This window comes from Echinops telfairi, unplaced genomic scaffold (genome assembly GCF_000313985.2).
Source record: "Echinops telfairi isolate 266 unplaced genomic scaffold, ASM31398v2 ScPeMD7_7420;HRSCAF=8458, whole genome shotgun sequence".
NCBI classification, from domain to species: Eukaryota; Metazoa; Chordata; class Mammalia; order Afrosoricida; family Tenrecidae; genus Echinops; species Echinops telfairi.
This window is the reverse complement of record NW_022111320.1, coordinates 47,641,740-47,658,042: the sequence shown is the minus strand read 5'-3', so window position 1 is coordinate 47,658,042 and position 16,303 is coordinate 47,641,740. Positions and strand designations below refer to the sequence as shown.

Genomic DNA, 16,303 nt, shown 5'->3' with positions numbered 1-16,303 from the left:
TTTTAATTATGATGGGACAGGAACACTCTTTTGGATAGAGACAGATTCAACTCTGATGAGAAGATGCAACAAGGATCCAGACTTAGTATGTTCCCTGGTAACTCACCCATGGGGTCCACAGCTTGTTCCCCTGGCTCTGCAAAGCCTCGCCCCAAGCATCTCTGCCTATAGCTTCTCATGCTCCTCAAGATTCCTCCCCCCTCCCTCCAGGTTTCCTGTTTTTATTTTTTAGCTTTTTGTCACTTAGATGGCACATACATGTGGTTTAGAAGTGACGGGTGAATGCCGCATTAGGGGTCTCAGTAAAGCATTGCTCTGGCACAAGGCCAGGGTCAGCAAATGGCACGTGGGGTTCTGTAGTTGGCCTTTTAAACGTCCCTCCATCAGCACTGTCTGTGAGAACCCAAAATCTTCTTTGACCTTGGAGGTTATGTTGAAGGAATAATTCCTATTTTGACTACAGTACTGGTAAGCCTCAGAGGCTTTTCCAGAAAAACCACACAATATAATTGTGTTGTGAAACATTATTTAGCTTTTTTGGCAATATCCACTGATAGTTTTTTATAGATATATAAAGCCAAACAGAACATTTCTTTTTTTCCCTTTAAGCAGTTCTATTAACTCCATCCACATGTCACACAATTCAAAAATTCACTCATATCGCGAAGAGTTGTACAATCATCACCACAATGAATTCTAGCACATTTTCCTCTTCCTTGTGCTCATTAACATTTCTTTTTAATCCACTTTTTATATACTTCTTTATTCTTCTAGGAGATTGGTAGAATGAGCTAGTATTTTCTTGCTGAAAAGAGAATTTGTAGAAGGGTGCAACCTTTCTAAATATATATATACACACATATTTTTTTTAAACCACGGTCTATTTATTTACTCCATTTCACAAGAAGAAATGCAAAATTAGCAGGTGTTAAAACCAGCATATCCTTTTTGAAAGGGACGTGACCATCAGCAGATCTGAAAATCGCCAACACTTTTTATTTACACATTCGTAAGAAAAATGCGAAGCAAACAATCTCCGAGTCTCACTACCCGGCAGCATCTCTGGGGGGGTTTGTTTCCTCGTGTTTCTCTGTGCAACGTTTCCTGGCAATATTCTGTGAAACAAGCTTTGGTCCAGGAAACCCTTTCATCCATGCCATGCCATTCCAGATCGATGCCGTCGCCCGGTGCCCAAGGTGAGATGGAGAAGAACCATCCTTTTGGCTTTCTGGAAGGGAACTGACTTGTCTAACCTCGAACCCTCATTTCATGGGAGAAAATAGAGAACCGCCATCTTTTATGCCGGCAACCTCTCCCTGGTGATGGTCCTGGCTCCCCAGAGGGAAGCTCTGTCCGTGTTTTAGCTGTGTGGGAATTTGTGTTTTGATGGCTGTGGGTGGCCTTTGTCATTTGTTTTCCTGGGGCCAGGTGCGGATAGCTGTTACAATGAGGAAGGAAGCAGGAGGTGGGGGTGTTGAAAGCCATTTCAGGAGATGTAATCTCAGCACATCCTGCGAACCCCCCAGGGGCAAAAAGAAGCTTCTCACTGGTGGAGCAGAGATAGGCAGGGACAAGGTGGCAGGGGAGGAATTCTCTTTGGCTATCTCAGGAGATGTGGGGACACCTCATTGGAAAAGAACGCTTCATCAGCTTCTGGAACGGCATGTTAGGCTTGCAAGTGGGAGGCAGGATTTGGAAGTGCGTGTGTGATGTCCGCCGTCTCGGGCGGATGGCACCTTGAGGACGGATGAAGTTGGGCAGACGAGGAGGGGACCGTGGAAAGGGATGGCATCTGAGGAGAGATTTCTAAGGGAGACCAATTTTCTGGGTTGGGCAGAAGAGGAGGTGATCGGGAAGAGCGAGAAGGAACAGAAGGGAAGGAGCAGACGACCCTGTCAGGGAGAGGGCGAGCACCCCAAGTCCAGAGTGAGAAGCTGCACTACTCCTAGAGGAGGCCTCGATGCGGCCACTAGAGGTCATTGGATGGCCTTTGAGAGCTGTGTCAGCGGAGGGACAAGGGACCCGTTAGCCTGCGGAGGGAACAGCAAGCTCAGTCAAGCCGTCATCAGGAGCTCCTCCCAGGAGGGTAGCAGTGAGGAGGACGAAGGAATTGGGCCGGTTGAAAGTAGAAAACGCTAGGACAAAGGAAGACGTGGGCTTGGGTTTCTGTTGTTTGAACGTGGAGCTGAAGCAAGACCAACGAATGAGGAGGAGAATGAGGACGCAGGGACTGAAGAAGGCATCGGTCTGAAAGGATAAGGAGTGCTGGCGAGGTCCTAGCGAAGGAAGAAAGCAAGGCCTGCTGGGAGGCCGAGTTCATCTTCGGCCAGGGTTCCTCCTGAGCACCCGCGGGGAAGAAGAGACAGGGTGCAAGAGTGTTCTGGAAGACAAGTGCAGAGTTTAGACCCTCGCTGGGAGCCGTGACGTGACTAATGCCCCTCTCTGTATTGGGAGCTGCATCATGAACTGTGGTCGGGAACCATGTCCACAAGGAAATCACATCACACCGGACGTCCATCTTTCACCAAAGAGAGGTTGCCCCTGGTGCAGTGAAGTGCAACGAAGACAGCGGGCCTGGTGTTTGTCAGGTCTCTACGATGTACGCTTGTGTCCCCAACATGCATGTCAGCCTCCTGCTTTGCTAAGAAATAGCCCCAAGCAACCCGCCCGCTCACCCCAATTCACACCAGACAAAGCAGTGTTGGCCGGACCCCAAGGAAGTCAAGCATTCTTGCTCAACCAGGGGGACATGTAAAGACCAGGAAGCCATCAGCCCACCGCAAGGAAGGTCCTCTGGCCCGCTCTGCCACCCGACCGCCAAGGGGGCTCCTGGGCCAGCATCACCCTCTGGAGAAAAAGGCAGAAGACCAACGCCCATCGATGAGGCACACGGGCCTCACGTGTGGGCAGAAACGTTTGAGGGAAGAAGGGAGGGGAGAGGGCGGGAGCCTTTGCACGGTACGTCTCTTGGTGACCTGGAGTGTCCGCCTCTGATTCCAATAGAAACGGGGCCTGGCCTGCTCTGTGTGGAGAACAGACTCCAGGGCCAAGCGCCCAGAGGGGCTTTAGTTTCTGCTTTTCTCTTGAGATCATTAACAGCTACGATTCCTGCTTGCATCTATTGGCCAAACACGAAGCAAACAACTACAGGCCTGTGCCAAGGACCCCTTGTCCCTCCCCACCCCCACCGGTATAAGTGGTGGATGGCTAGTCACAAAGTCGCAGGTTCAAACCACCCGTTGCTCTGACGGAGAGAGATGAGGCTGCCTTGTCCCGACACGGGGTTGTTAGGGAGTCCGAACCCCTGGACAGCAGCGAGCGTGATGGGTTTTCAGGGAGACAGATGAGTTTGTCTGCTCCCCTAGAGATCGACGGCCTCGCAAACTCAATAGCTGGCCACGGGGCGTTGGAAATGCTTAGTGCCGCTCTAAGGGAGGGATGCAGTGCCCTCCCACCCCTGCCCAGTCCCCCTGCACAGGTTTGAGTGGAAGAATGTGCTGCTCTTTGTTTTCGCTGGTGCGCACCCTTCTGTGTGTTTGTAACCCGGGTGGTCTCCAGCCCGACCACCCCCCCACCTGGCCATGGGTGATGAGAATCCCCCCACATAGTGCTCACGGAGCCTTCCCCTTGCGTTTGCAACCACAGCAAAAACTCCCACCGTCCCTCGCCATAAATCACTGAATTCCATAGAGACATAACCAGCACTCTCCCCCTGGGTGGGCTAGTGCCCTGCTCTCCCAGCACCATCTTCTCCCTTTCGCTCCCCCCTTTTCTCCCTCCCCCTTCCCCCCTTCTTTGTGCTGGATTAACATGTACCTCCTTGGGTTTGATCTGTTCCCACCCCCCGACCCCGACTGCCGGTACCGTGTTGTACTTGTCCTTTTGTGATGGGCTAACTTCGCTCAGCATAATTTCCTCCAGCTCTTCCCATGAAATGACTGGGAGTGTGCATGCAGACCTCCCCCCCACACCCATGGTGCCCCAAACCTTGAGGACAACGGAACCACATGGAGCAATGCATGAACAGAGTGAGCTACAGGGCTGGCCCCAATCAGACCCAAAACTGACCCGCTCCCTAGAAGCATGCGCTACAGAGCACAACACTAAGCCTACAGGCTGCGGGGAGGGGCGGCACGGCATGCCCACATGGAAGCAAACCAAGAAGGAGAAAGACAGTCTAGACCCCGTATGGGCACACCAAGCCTGGAGGACGACTCCCTGCATGAATCTGCTAAGGCACAGGGGGCACCGTAGGGCCGACAACAGCCCGAGACATGTTGTCCCCTCGCTGGAGCACACCGTGACAGGGCACAATGCTGGGGACACACTCGGGGAGTTAGTCTGGTTTGAAGCCCCCACAGCAGGGCAAACCAGGAAGGGAATGTAACAGATCAGCAACAGGAGCAAAGCCAAGCCACAAAATCTCTAAAGAGCCCCCCAAATAGGCTTCAGGCTAGGAGGGGCAGCTTCCAAATTCCCCCAGGACCAGTGGGGAGATAGTCATAAAGGTTAGCGGACAGATCTGGAATTACGTACGCTTTTGGTTTTTTTTGTTGTTGCTGGTTATTATTATCTTTTTATTTTCTTTTTCTCTTTATTCAATCTTTTGTTTTCTTTTTGCTTTGTCTCCATTATGGTTGGTTTTGCCTACCTATATAAGATAGGCCTGGGAAGCAAGCTGGAGGAGAAAGCAGTGGGACCAACCGTTCCACAGGGACTTGCGGGGAAGAAGGAGGTGGGGCAAGGGAGCGGTGAGGAAACATCACCATAGACGGGGAACAACTAGGGAATTAAAATCAACAATGAGGAGGATGTAGAGATCCTGGGTAGGGGGCAGGGGGTTGGAACAATAGCAATCTAGCTGAGAGGAATTACTAAGAGGCAGAAAGCAAGCATGATGGTGGGGCAGGAGGAAGGTAAAAGGAAACAGAGGAAAGATCTAGGAAGCAAAACTATGTGGATAGAGGTATAAATGTAAACAAAATTAAATACATTAATTCATAAAAATAGAGGTATTGGCTTAGATACATATATTTGTAGGGCAATACCCTGAGGTAGTGGACAAACTTTGGGTCTCTGCTTAAGCCCTGTCTCAATGCAAGAACACTTTGTTCTAGCAATCTGGTATTCTGTGATCTCATTTTCCCAACACAATCACTGAAGACAAAATGGGTGCACAAGCAAATGTGGTGAAGAAAGCTGGTGGTGCCTGGCTATCAAAAGATATAGCAGCTGGGGTCTTAAAAGCTTGAAGGTAAACAAGTGGCCATCTAGCTGAGAAACAACAAAGTCCACATGGAAGAAGCACACCAGCCTGCACAATCACGAGGTGTCCATGGGACTGGGTAACAGGCATCCGAAGACCCCAAACAAACAAACAAAACCATGTTGTTGAGAACGAGGGAGGTTGGAGCAGAGACCCAAAGCCCATCTGTAGACAATGGGACATCCCCTTACAGAAGGGTCACAAGGAAGGGATGTGTCGACCAGGGTGCAGTCTAGCACTGATGAAACACACACTATTCCTCTGGTTCCTTGAGGCTTCCTCACCCCCAACTATCATGACCCCAGTCCTGCCCTGCACTGCGGGCTAGATCGGAGCATGTACACAGGTACAGATAAGGGCTCACAATACACGGAATCCAGGAACAGGAATGGGAGTAGGGATACCAGGAGGGTAGGGGGAAGGCCGGAAGGAAGGGGGAACCAATCACAATGATCGACACATCACCACTGCCGCCACCTCCACCACCACCACCCAGGGGGATGAATAGCAGAAACCGTGGGAGAAGGGAGACAATGGTCAGTGTAAGATTTGAAAATCATGAGAAATTATAATTTATCAAGGGGTCACAAGGGGGGAGTGAGGGGAAAAAAAGAGGAGCTGAGACCAAGGGCTCAAATAGAAAGTGAATGTTTAGAAAATAATGATGGCAACATATGTGCAAATATGCTTGATACAAATGATGTATGGATTGTTATAAGAGCTATAAGAGCCCCAATGCAATAGTTTAATTAAAAAAAGCAGAGCTAATATCATTGGCTCAAGTAGAAAGAAAATGTTTTGAAAATGATGAAAGCAACGCATGCACAAATGTGCTTGATACAATGGATATATGGGTTGTTATAAGAGCTGTAAGAGCCCCCAATAAAATGATTTATTGAAAAAAAAACACCATTGAGCTCCATCACAACGACCCACCTCAGATGGGGGCATTTAAACCTCAAGATGTTTACCACCCCGGCAGTAAACCTCTCTGTGCCCACCCCTCTACATCGGCTGTTGTGTTTTCTTAGACAGCTTCTTAGAGGTGAGAGCGGATTGCTAGGTCACAGGGCGTGTGCATTTTCAGTTTTGATATGTATTTCCAAATTGCCCTTGAAAAAAACCCAAAACGTATTATTTCATCTTCCTAGAGTATTTTTTTTAAGAGGGCTGTTTTTGTTGTTTTCCCTCCACACCCTGCCAATCCTGTGTTGTAATCTGCAAAGATGTCTCACATGTGGAGGGAGCGAGGAGGAGAGCCACTCTTCGGGAAACAGGGCCGTTAGTCAGCGGAGCTCCCCCTTCCAGAGAAGCACAGATGGGGTGACTGTCCGTGCAAATGAAGAGGGCAGGGGGGTGCACTCAGAGGGAGAGCGCAGGGAGGGGGCCTTTAGGAGACCACCACATGGGATTAGAAGCTGACCCAGAATGTCCCGGAAGTCTCCGAGCCCAGAAGAAATAGTTTTAAAAGCTCGTCACCCCTTTTGTGAACCCAATGGTGTCAGTAATGTGATTTAGAGGGGCTTTTTCAAAGAAAAGAGCTGACTCGATTGGTGTAGGGTGGGACTCGATCAAGCTGGCCGTGTACAAGGGCTATCTGGTGAGAAGTAGAAACCTCTGGTGACTGAGTGATTGGGTGGGTGGAGGCCCCACTTGGGACCAAGAGTAGGGAGTCACCAGTAAGCCACACGAGACTAAAACCCATCACGTCCATTGCCATCGAGTTCATTCCAACCCACAGCTTCACTCTCAAGTCTCTGAGGCTGTAAATCTTGACCGGAGCAGACAGCCTCCTCTTTTTCCCATGGACTTGCTGCTGGGTTTGAAGCATCAACCTTTAGGTTAAGAGACCAATGCTTCCCCAAGCAGTGCCACACAGACTCCCAGAAGAAAATAGAAGGGCTAAACGACAGTGGTTAGGTCACGTCAGGTCAGGGGTGGGTTGGGACTTGGAGGGAGGGACGGTGTCTGTCAGAGCAGAGCCTGAGAGTTGGTAATAACCCGCCAGGGCCCATCTCTGAGCATGGACAGTTCAGCTTTGCAATGGAGCAGCGCCCGGCTATGGCGAAGAGTGGGGAACGAAAAAGGGTCGGAAGTGCAGGTGTGGGTGTCCCTAAAGGTTGCTGGAGAGCAGCAGGCAGGGGCACGGCTGTGAGGTGTGTGATCCATCTGAGATGGCAGGCCAGGTGAAGCCAGGTGGCACGTGGCCTCAACCAGTACCCTTGAATGAGGAGGTGATTCGCATGTTGGCAGGAGGAGGGCAGGCGGCAGCAGGGCAGCTAGCAACAAGAACTGGTTGAGAGAAACTTAGCTCAAGGATCAGTAAGTGACCAGGAGGGAGGCACAGACGACCAGCACCATGGTGGGTATGAAGGTTGGTGTCCACTGAGGCCAGGATGTCTTCCCTGAGGGCCTTTCTCTGTCTGCCCTCGGGCCAGTCTGCTAAGCTTACCCAGTGCCGTCAAGCACAGGTAGAGCCAACATTCCCCGTGGCTGTTGATTGTCCACCATGAAGCCAATTCCAACTCAACAGTGACCCTGAAGGACAGAGTCAAAGCTGCCACCGCAAAATCCTCAGTGACCCCTAGGATGCCTTCCTTCACAAGGTTATTTTGAAACCAACTCATGAAAGAAGCGGACACTGAAATAGCTAAGCCTAGCCTCTTGCCCACAGGCACAGACCTATTGTGGTCATAGCCATTGTGATACAAGAGACCCGTGCTCTCTTCCCCAAAACTGGCAGCCCTGGTGTTATGACCCACTACTAACTTAGAAGCACTTGCTGATGAAGGTCAAGGATACCTTCAGTATGGTTGACGACTCAGTGTAAAGAAAGCCCAAATCCTCACAAATGGACCAAGAGGTGACATCACGACAACCGGAGAAAAGATGGAAGTTGTCAAGGACTTCGTCTTGCTTGGATTCACAATCGGCACTCATGGAAGCAGCGGTCAAGAGATCAAATGCTGCCTTGCATTGGGTAAGTCTGCCGCACAAGAGCTCTTCCGAATGTTGAAAAGCAAGGATGTTACTTTGAGGTTTAGGGCACGGCTGACCCTTCAAGCCACAGCATTTCCATCGCCTCCTATGCATGTGGAAGTTGGATACTGAATAAGGAAGACCGAAGAAGAATTGATACATTGGAATTAGAGTGCTGGTAAAGAAGATTGAACACGGACTGCCAAAACAACCAACAAATCTGCCTTGGAAGAAGTGCAGCCAGAATGCTCCTTAAAAGCAAAGAGGGTGAGGTTTTAGACATGCTGTTAGGAGAGGTGGGTGAGTCCCTGGAGAAGGACATCGTGCTGTTCGTCCAGGTAGACTAGAGAAACAATTTCATAGACTTTCATATGTGTATAAGAAAGAGGTTTATATACAAGAACAATTGAATATGGAGAAAACATCCCAGCCCTGTCCAGATCAAGTCCATAAGACCAATATTAGCCCATATGTCCAATACCAATCTATAAAGTCCTCTTCAGACTCATGAAACACACGCAATGACGCCAAATACAGGAAGATCACAGGCCAGTGCGTGGGAAGTCTTGTGGATCCAGCGGCGTTAGAGGTATCTCAGCGCTGGCGGGGGTCCCCATGTGGCTCCTCCAGCTTTCAGGGCTCTGGCTACATCAGGGTAGCTTCCTGTAGCTTCTTATCAGAAATGTCTCCCAGGGAGTGAGCGAGTGTCTGCCCTCTGCAAGCTATGTATCTCCTCAGTACCTCCAAATGATGTCATCAAGCTGCAACCTGATTGACAGGTAAACTCCACCCTTTCACTCGTAAGTCTCAAATTGACACCCGATGATGCAGCTACAACAAAGGGTGTCGAAAAAGAGGAAGCTTCTCCACCAGGCGGACTGACACCGTGGCGGCAACAATGGGCTTCGTGTGAACAGGACTCAAGACGGGACAGCGGTTCGTCCTGTTATACACAAGGTTGCTATGAATTGGCACGGGCTCCGTGGCACCTCACAACAACAACAGTGAATCCTAGTGTGCACCCTGCCCTGGTGGCACACTGGTTTAAGCTCAGCAGCCAAGCGCCAGGTCGACCATTGAAACCGACCAGCCTGGTCAGGGCAGAAAGATGTCGCACTCTGTTCTGTAAAGCTGCCCAATGAGACCCACTGCCTTCGAGTCCACTCCAACCCATCGCGACTGACCCTGCACAGGGGGCCTTCCAGGCTGTACGCTTTTATGGGAGCCGACAGCCTCATCTTTCTCCTGCGAAGCAGATGCCGCCCGGGGATTCCCTGCCATCGCCAGCAGGGCGCCTTCTGTAATGCCTAGACTTTAGAGACCGTGTGGGGCAGTTCTCTTAGGTCCTGCCAACTCACTTTGGGTTGGAGGGGACTTGAAGGCAGTGGAGTGAGTTATAAGCACGTAAAACTCTCATTTTTAAAATGGTATGTTTTACTTGTATTAGTTATGTAGAACAGGCCATGTATTATAATATTCTATTACTTATTATACATTTATGTGTATGTCTTTTATCCTGTGCTGAAAGGTACCTCATGGTCTTAGCTGCCTTCCCACCCATGACACACACACGTACATACATATGTACACACATACACATACATACACACACACACACACACACACACACACGCTTTAAAAATTGTCAGGGCAATTTTTTTTTTTTAATGGAGCAAGCCTGGGCTGCTCATCACAAAGCAGGCGGCTCTGTTTTCCCTCACAGCTCGGATTGTTTGCTTTGGTGATGAAACTGGAGCTCGTGAACAGCCCGAAACACACGTGCAGCCTGTTTGTGAGCCACATTCATCCACGTCGGACCCAGAAGATATGGGTTATTTGCTGACACGACTTAGGCAGCTTACATAACAAACATCTGACCTGCTTCGGTAGATGGGCTAACGGTGAGACCGCGAGCTCGGTGGGGAAGGCAGATTTTTCAGATTCAAATAGGATTTGAGTGGAAATAACTAGCCGGTGACTGTTTTGCAGAGCAAACTTTAAAAACAACCCCCAAGCCACAAACATCCTCGCTGGGGCCAGTATCTGCATTATCTTGCCACGCCTGCGGTCCCGGGCACTGGGAGCACTGAGCCAGTTCGGGCTGTGGGAAAACCCGCTGATGTTTCCTAGAAATGCTGGGCCATAAACCACTGCTTGCCACGTCAGGCTCATGACGGTGCGCACCGAAGAATCTCTTCCTACTCTTCCTCCGAGACATGGCCTCCGGGCTGGGATGGCTCAGTGCCTGTGGAGAAAAGAAGTCGCTGAAGACCTTGAGGATGGATTCTTGGAATGGAATGCCCCATGCCGTGGGTGACAGGAGTCGCATTGCTAACCACAGGGTCAGCAGCTCAAACCTGCCAGCTGCTCAAAGGGAGAAAGACGAAGCTTTCTACCCTGTCCTGCGGAGTTGCTGTGAGTCGCCGAATCCACTTGCTAGCAGGGAGCTTGGAACCCACTGCTACTGAGTTGATTCCCACACTGGAGACTCCCTGGGACAGAGCAGGGCCGCCCTGTCCTTAGGGTTTCATTGGCTGAGAGCTTTGGTGGAAACAGGTCTCTCGTCTTTCTTCGGTTGGTAGCTGGTAGCGCTGCTGGATGAATTTGAACTGCCCGCCGTTTGAGTAACATCGAGTGCAAAAACACTCGGGGGCCAGCCTAGCCCATCACTCAGGGGACACAAGCTAAACGGAAACTTGTCATGTTTTAAACTTGAACTGAGTTTGGTGGTGGGGGTGCCCTTGGGGCTTATCAGGAGAGTGAGGCTTTGTCCCACCCATCCACCACTTACCCCACTCTCATAGTCTACCTCCCCTCCCCCTCCCCTGACTTGTCCCCTCCCTCTTATGGACCTCCCTCTTCCCTTTCACCCAGGTCAACAGCGGTCAGCCTAGCCCCTTGCTTCATCTTCCTCCCCGTGGGAACCTCCAGAGTCTGTTCCCTTTGCTGTGCAGGTCTGGGACTGGTTTCTCGTCCTTCCAGGAGTGGGCTCATGCAGTCTCTGTCCTTCGGTGATTGGCTAACTTCGCTCAGCTCTCCAGGCCCATCCACGTCTTGCGTTGTGGTTTCATTCTTGTTTGGTAGGGATCCATGCCTACGATAGGCACCATCGCATTTGGTGCCACTGTGGGTGTGTGCCAAAGTGTCTTTGCCCACTCTTCTGCGAATGGGCTGTTTCCAACTTCTTGCTATGGTGAACAGGGCTGCACTGAACACTGGAGTGCGTGTGTCTGTCTGTGCTATGGGTGCTAATTCTTGAGGCATGTATCCAGCCAAGGGGTTGCTGGATCGCATGGGATTTCTACCCCCAGTTGTCTGAGGTCGAGCCATGTTGCTTCTCCCGATGGTTTTATATTGCCAGCTGTTCTTGTCCTTGATACTTGAGCATCTTCTCTGGAACATGGTCTTCACATCATTCCCTGTCATCCAAGACTCCCGCCTGTGTTCCATCTTGCAAATGTCATCCAGATTGGGAAATGCACCTACCCATACGTTCTCAACAGATCTGGGGCAATTGTAAATTCCCCGGCGTGGAGGGTAGAGCGCCTTACATCCAGAAGGATGGTGTCGTGTGGGGAGGACATGGCCTTGGGGAGGGCCAATGGCTGGGGAACCCTTGGCAGTAACCATGAGCTCTGGATTCCAGCCCTGGCTCCTCTGGCATCTCCTCCTGAGAAAGACCCTTTGCTTTCCCTCCCAAGCTCTGACTTTGTCTGAATGGACAATTCTTCACTTAAATTATTTCCAATTTCCTGTATTAGCCCTTGAACTAGTAAACCGTATTTTGCTAAAGAAACCACCCTTTGCTAATCGAGATTTGTTCTAAAGAATGTATCTGCCATCACTTTCTTCTGCCAGGACAGTATCAAGTTTACTTTTAAAAAGCCTTGAGCTCATGGCTTGGAACGACCCCTGAGCACAGTCTATCATTTGGTGCCTCATTTCTGTTGAACGGAAGGAATGTGGCAGGAAATGTAAAGAAAAATGAAATTCTTGAAACCAGAAACTAATTTAATACCCTGTCCCAGAAGAGTTCACACCTGCCTTCTAGTTTTGCTCTTGAACACTTGTTTGCATGCATGTCATCAAAGATTCAAGCTCCAGACGCCCCACCAAGCCCTCTGAGTCCTGGGACATGCGGCCTCCTTGTTCTCCCTCACTTCAGCTGTCAATCATGCTGGAGGATACTGGTGGCTGCTAAAATCCCTTCTAGGTCTACACCATTGCAATCTAATTCTAATTCACACCATTGCAATCCATTTTGAAATTCCACTTTGTAGTGACACACACACACAGCATTCTCTGTTACTTTATAAAGAACCCTGTGGTGACATAGTGGTTACATGTTGTGCTGTTAATTGCAAAGTCAGCAGTTGGAAACCACCAGCCACTCCTCGGGAGAAACATAGGACTCTCTACGCCCACGAAGAATTACTGTCTCAGAAACCCACAGGGGCAGTTCTACCCTGTCCTATAGGGTTGCTATGAGTCAGCATCAACTAGCTAGCAGTGAGTGTGGTTGCTTTGGGGGTTACTTTAGGAACCCCTGGGTGGTATAAAGGGCTGAAATGCTGGAAGTTGGAATTCATCCAGCAGCACGGCAAGGTCAGCTGTTTGAAACCACCTGTCACTCCTCAGGAGAAAGATGAGGTTTTGTACTTCCATAAAGAGTGACAGTCTCAGAAACCCACAGAGGCAATTCTACCCTGTCCTATTATGTCGCTATGAGTCAGAATCAAATGAATGGTGGTCAGGTGGGGGGACAGTTTGGATCATGCCCTACACCTTTGCCTCTTCCAATGCAATGTTTCTCAGGGAGTGGGCTGTGATCACTTGGGGAAGCTCAGTAACAATAGGAGCTTTAAGGATCCAAACTAGATTTCCCCAAACACAAGTCCTGGGATGAGGCCAACCCAACCACTGAGCCCATATCAACTCCTAATAACTCTAGATAGGGCTTCTGAGACCGTTAACCTTGACAGAAGCAGATAACCTTAACTTCCTCTCTTGGGGCAGCTGGTAAGCTTGAACCTCTGACCAGGCAGGTAGTCCAAGGCTTACCTGACAGCACCACCAGGGGTCATTTGGGATGAGGCCAGCGAAGCTGCTTGTTCACTAAACCTCCCTGATAATTCTGGGCATAATAATTTGAAAGTCGTGGCTTTTAGAAAACTGGTACCATTTGTAGCTGGGGTGTGTTTTCATTGCTGCATATATATTTTGGTCTTTAGGGAAAATACGTTATGGATTAAAGTGTGCCTCACAAAAATATGTTATAAATCCTAACTTTTGGGTGCATAAGCAAATGTGGCAAAGAAAGCTGATGGTGCCCGGCTATCAAAAAGTATAGCGTCTAGGGTCTTAAAGGTTTGAAGGTAATCAAGCGGCCATCAAGCTCAGAAGCAACAAAGCCCACATGGAAGAAGCACGCCAGTCTATGCAACCACGAGGTGTCGAAGGGATCAGGTATAAGGCATCATCAGAACAAAAAATCTTACCATAGTGAATGATGGGGGGAGTGCAGAGCGGAGACCCAAAGCCCATAAGTAGGCCACTGGAGATGCCCTTGCAGAGGGGTCTCGGGGAGGAGACGAGCCAGTCAGGGTACGATGTAGCAACATACAACTTTCCTCTAGTGCCTAAATGTTTCCTCCCTGCTCCCACTATCATGACACGAATTCTACCTTGCAAGTCTGGCTAGACCAGAGAATGTACACTGGTACAGCTAGGAACTGGAAATACAGGGAATCCAGGGCCGATGATCCCCACAGGACCAGTGGTGTGAGTGGCGATACTGGGAAGGTAGGGGAGAGTGGGTAGGAAAGAGGGAACCGATTTCAAGGAACTATATGTGACCTCCTCCCTGAGGGACGGACAACCGAAAAGTGGGTGAAGGGAGACGTCAGACAGGGCAAGATATGACAAAATAACAATTTATAAATTATCAAGGACTCATGAGGGATGGGGGAGCGGGGAGGGAGGGGGAAAATGAGGACCTAATGCCGGGGGCTTAGGTGGAGAGGAAATGTTTTGAGAATGATGAGGGCAATGAATGTACAAATGTGCTTTACACAACTGATGTATGTATGGATTGTGATGAGTTGTATGAGCCCCTAATAAAATGATTTTTTTTTAATCCTAACTTTTATATCGGTGGTTATAATCCCATTTGTAATGAGTTTTCTTTGTTAATGTGGTAGTACTAGTGCAGGGTGTGTTTTCAATCAATCTCTTGAAATATAAGAGTGGATTAAGCAAGAAAGCAGCCTGAATCGGGGGTTATACATGCCACAAGATTATCAGGGAGTCTAGGAATATAAACGGAAGAGACCTTCCCTCAAAGTAGACGACTAAAGCCTTGGAGAGCCACACACACACACACACACACACACACACACACACACACCCGCCCCAAAGAATTTTTTATTCCTTAAAGGCACCCACTTGTGATATTTCCATTATTTGTCGTTGCTGTCAAGTCAGTTCTGCATCACAGTGGTCCGATGGACAACAGAACAAAACACTGCATTGTCCTGTGTCATCTCCACCATTATTCTCATGTTACAGTGCATGGTTGCAGCCACTGTGTCAATCCATCTCATCAAGGGCCCTCCTCTTTGATCATGGGCCCTCTGTGCTTAAACCCAATGCCTTTCTCCAGAGGTTGGTCCTTCCTGATAACATGTCCAACGTGCATGAGATAAGGTCTCACCACCCTTACTTATTAGGAGCAGTCGGGCTGTACTTCCTCCAAGACAGATTTGTTTGTTCTTCTCAAAGTCCACATTGCTGTCAATATTCTTCTCCAACATCATAATTCAAATGCATCCATGTTTCTTCAGTCTTCCTTATTCAGTCCAGCTTTCACATGGCTTGAGTCAGGTGTACATCTTCAAAGTTCATGACCTCAAAAGGGACAGCTTTGCTCTTCAACACTTTAAATAGGTCACGTGCAGCAGATGTGACCAGCAAAAACATATTGTTCCATGTCTTGACACCAGGTTCCATGACTGTTGATTATGAATCCGAGTAAATTAAATTCAGGGTTTTCTCTGTTTCTTGTGATGCTGTCTATTGGTCCAGTTATGAGGATTTGGGTTTTCTTCACATTGCGTTTCCAGGTTTCCTTTACATTTGAATTGATGGGGTCTACAGAGTCACTGTGAGTTGGAATCACTTCGAGGGCAGTGAGTTTTTGTTGAGTTTTTACATTGAATTGTAATCCAAACTACAGTCCTTGATCCTCATCAGCAAGTGCTTCAAGTCCTTCTCTCTTAGCAAGCAAGGCTGTGTCATCTATACATCGCAGGGTCTTAAGAAGTCTTCTTCCAATCCTGATGTCCTGTTCAGTTTCTCAGATTGGTTTGGCATACAGGTAGAATAAGCATGCACACCTATCCTGGTTTTAAACCATTCCGTATTTAGCAGCACTAGAGAATTGTTGTTTAACCAAGAAGATAAGAACCATGTTGGGCAGTATTGGGGGCGAGGGCCATTCCAAGCTTCTGCCTCTATCCAAGATGCTGGCAACGTTGAGGATGCCATCAGTCACCTTGACGCTCTGGTAGGAACTCCTGGAAAGAAATCAACCAGGGATGGCTGATTTACCCGGGAAGCAGTTGCAAGGTGGGGAATCGGTTCTTGGAGCCACCCCGGAGCATGTAGCACAATCTTGCCTGCAGTCTAGACGCCAAACAGCTAGGGTTTGCAAGCGCAACAGAACTCAGGGCGACTCCAGCCCCGCTACCGTTACCCTTGGCAACGGCGACCAACTCCCAAAGCTAGCGTGGCATGAAAAGGCGGGACTTCCTGTCTCCGAAAGCGAATGCGCATGCGTTCCTTTGCATATCCGAAGACACTTCCTGTCGCGTGATCCTGAAGACCAATGAGAATGCAACACTTCTAGAGCACGCGCCTCCGTTCCCAATAGCAACGGAAGGCTTCTGAACAACCCACCCCGCCCTCCCCTTCGTTGGCGGTCCGGCTACTCGCGTCGACCCTGGCTTCGGCTTCTCCCGCTCCTCGAAGCCGGCGGGCGACCCCAGCCCGCGGCCATGG

The 16,303-nt window shown here is 49.5% G+C and overlaps 1 protein-coding gene across 2 annotated transcripts in view; it reads left to right on the top strand.

The window, feature by feature from the left end:
- Positions 1 to 16,223: 16,223 nt before the first annotated feature.
- The window catches only part of LZTFL1 (leucine zipper transcription factor like 1), a 16,685-nt gene continuing 16,605 nt past the window's right edge, over positions 16,224 to 16,303 (top strand). For both annotated transcript variants that reach the window (XM_004704000.4, XM_045297464.1), the window contains exon 1: positions 16,224 to 16,301. In XM_004704000.4, the coding sequence (XP_004704057.2) occupies positions 16,300 to 16,301 (2 nt within the window). In that variant the 5' untranslated portion in view covers positions 16,224 to 16,299. The remainder of the gene's footprint in view (positions 16,302 to 16,303) is intronic.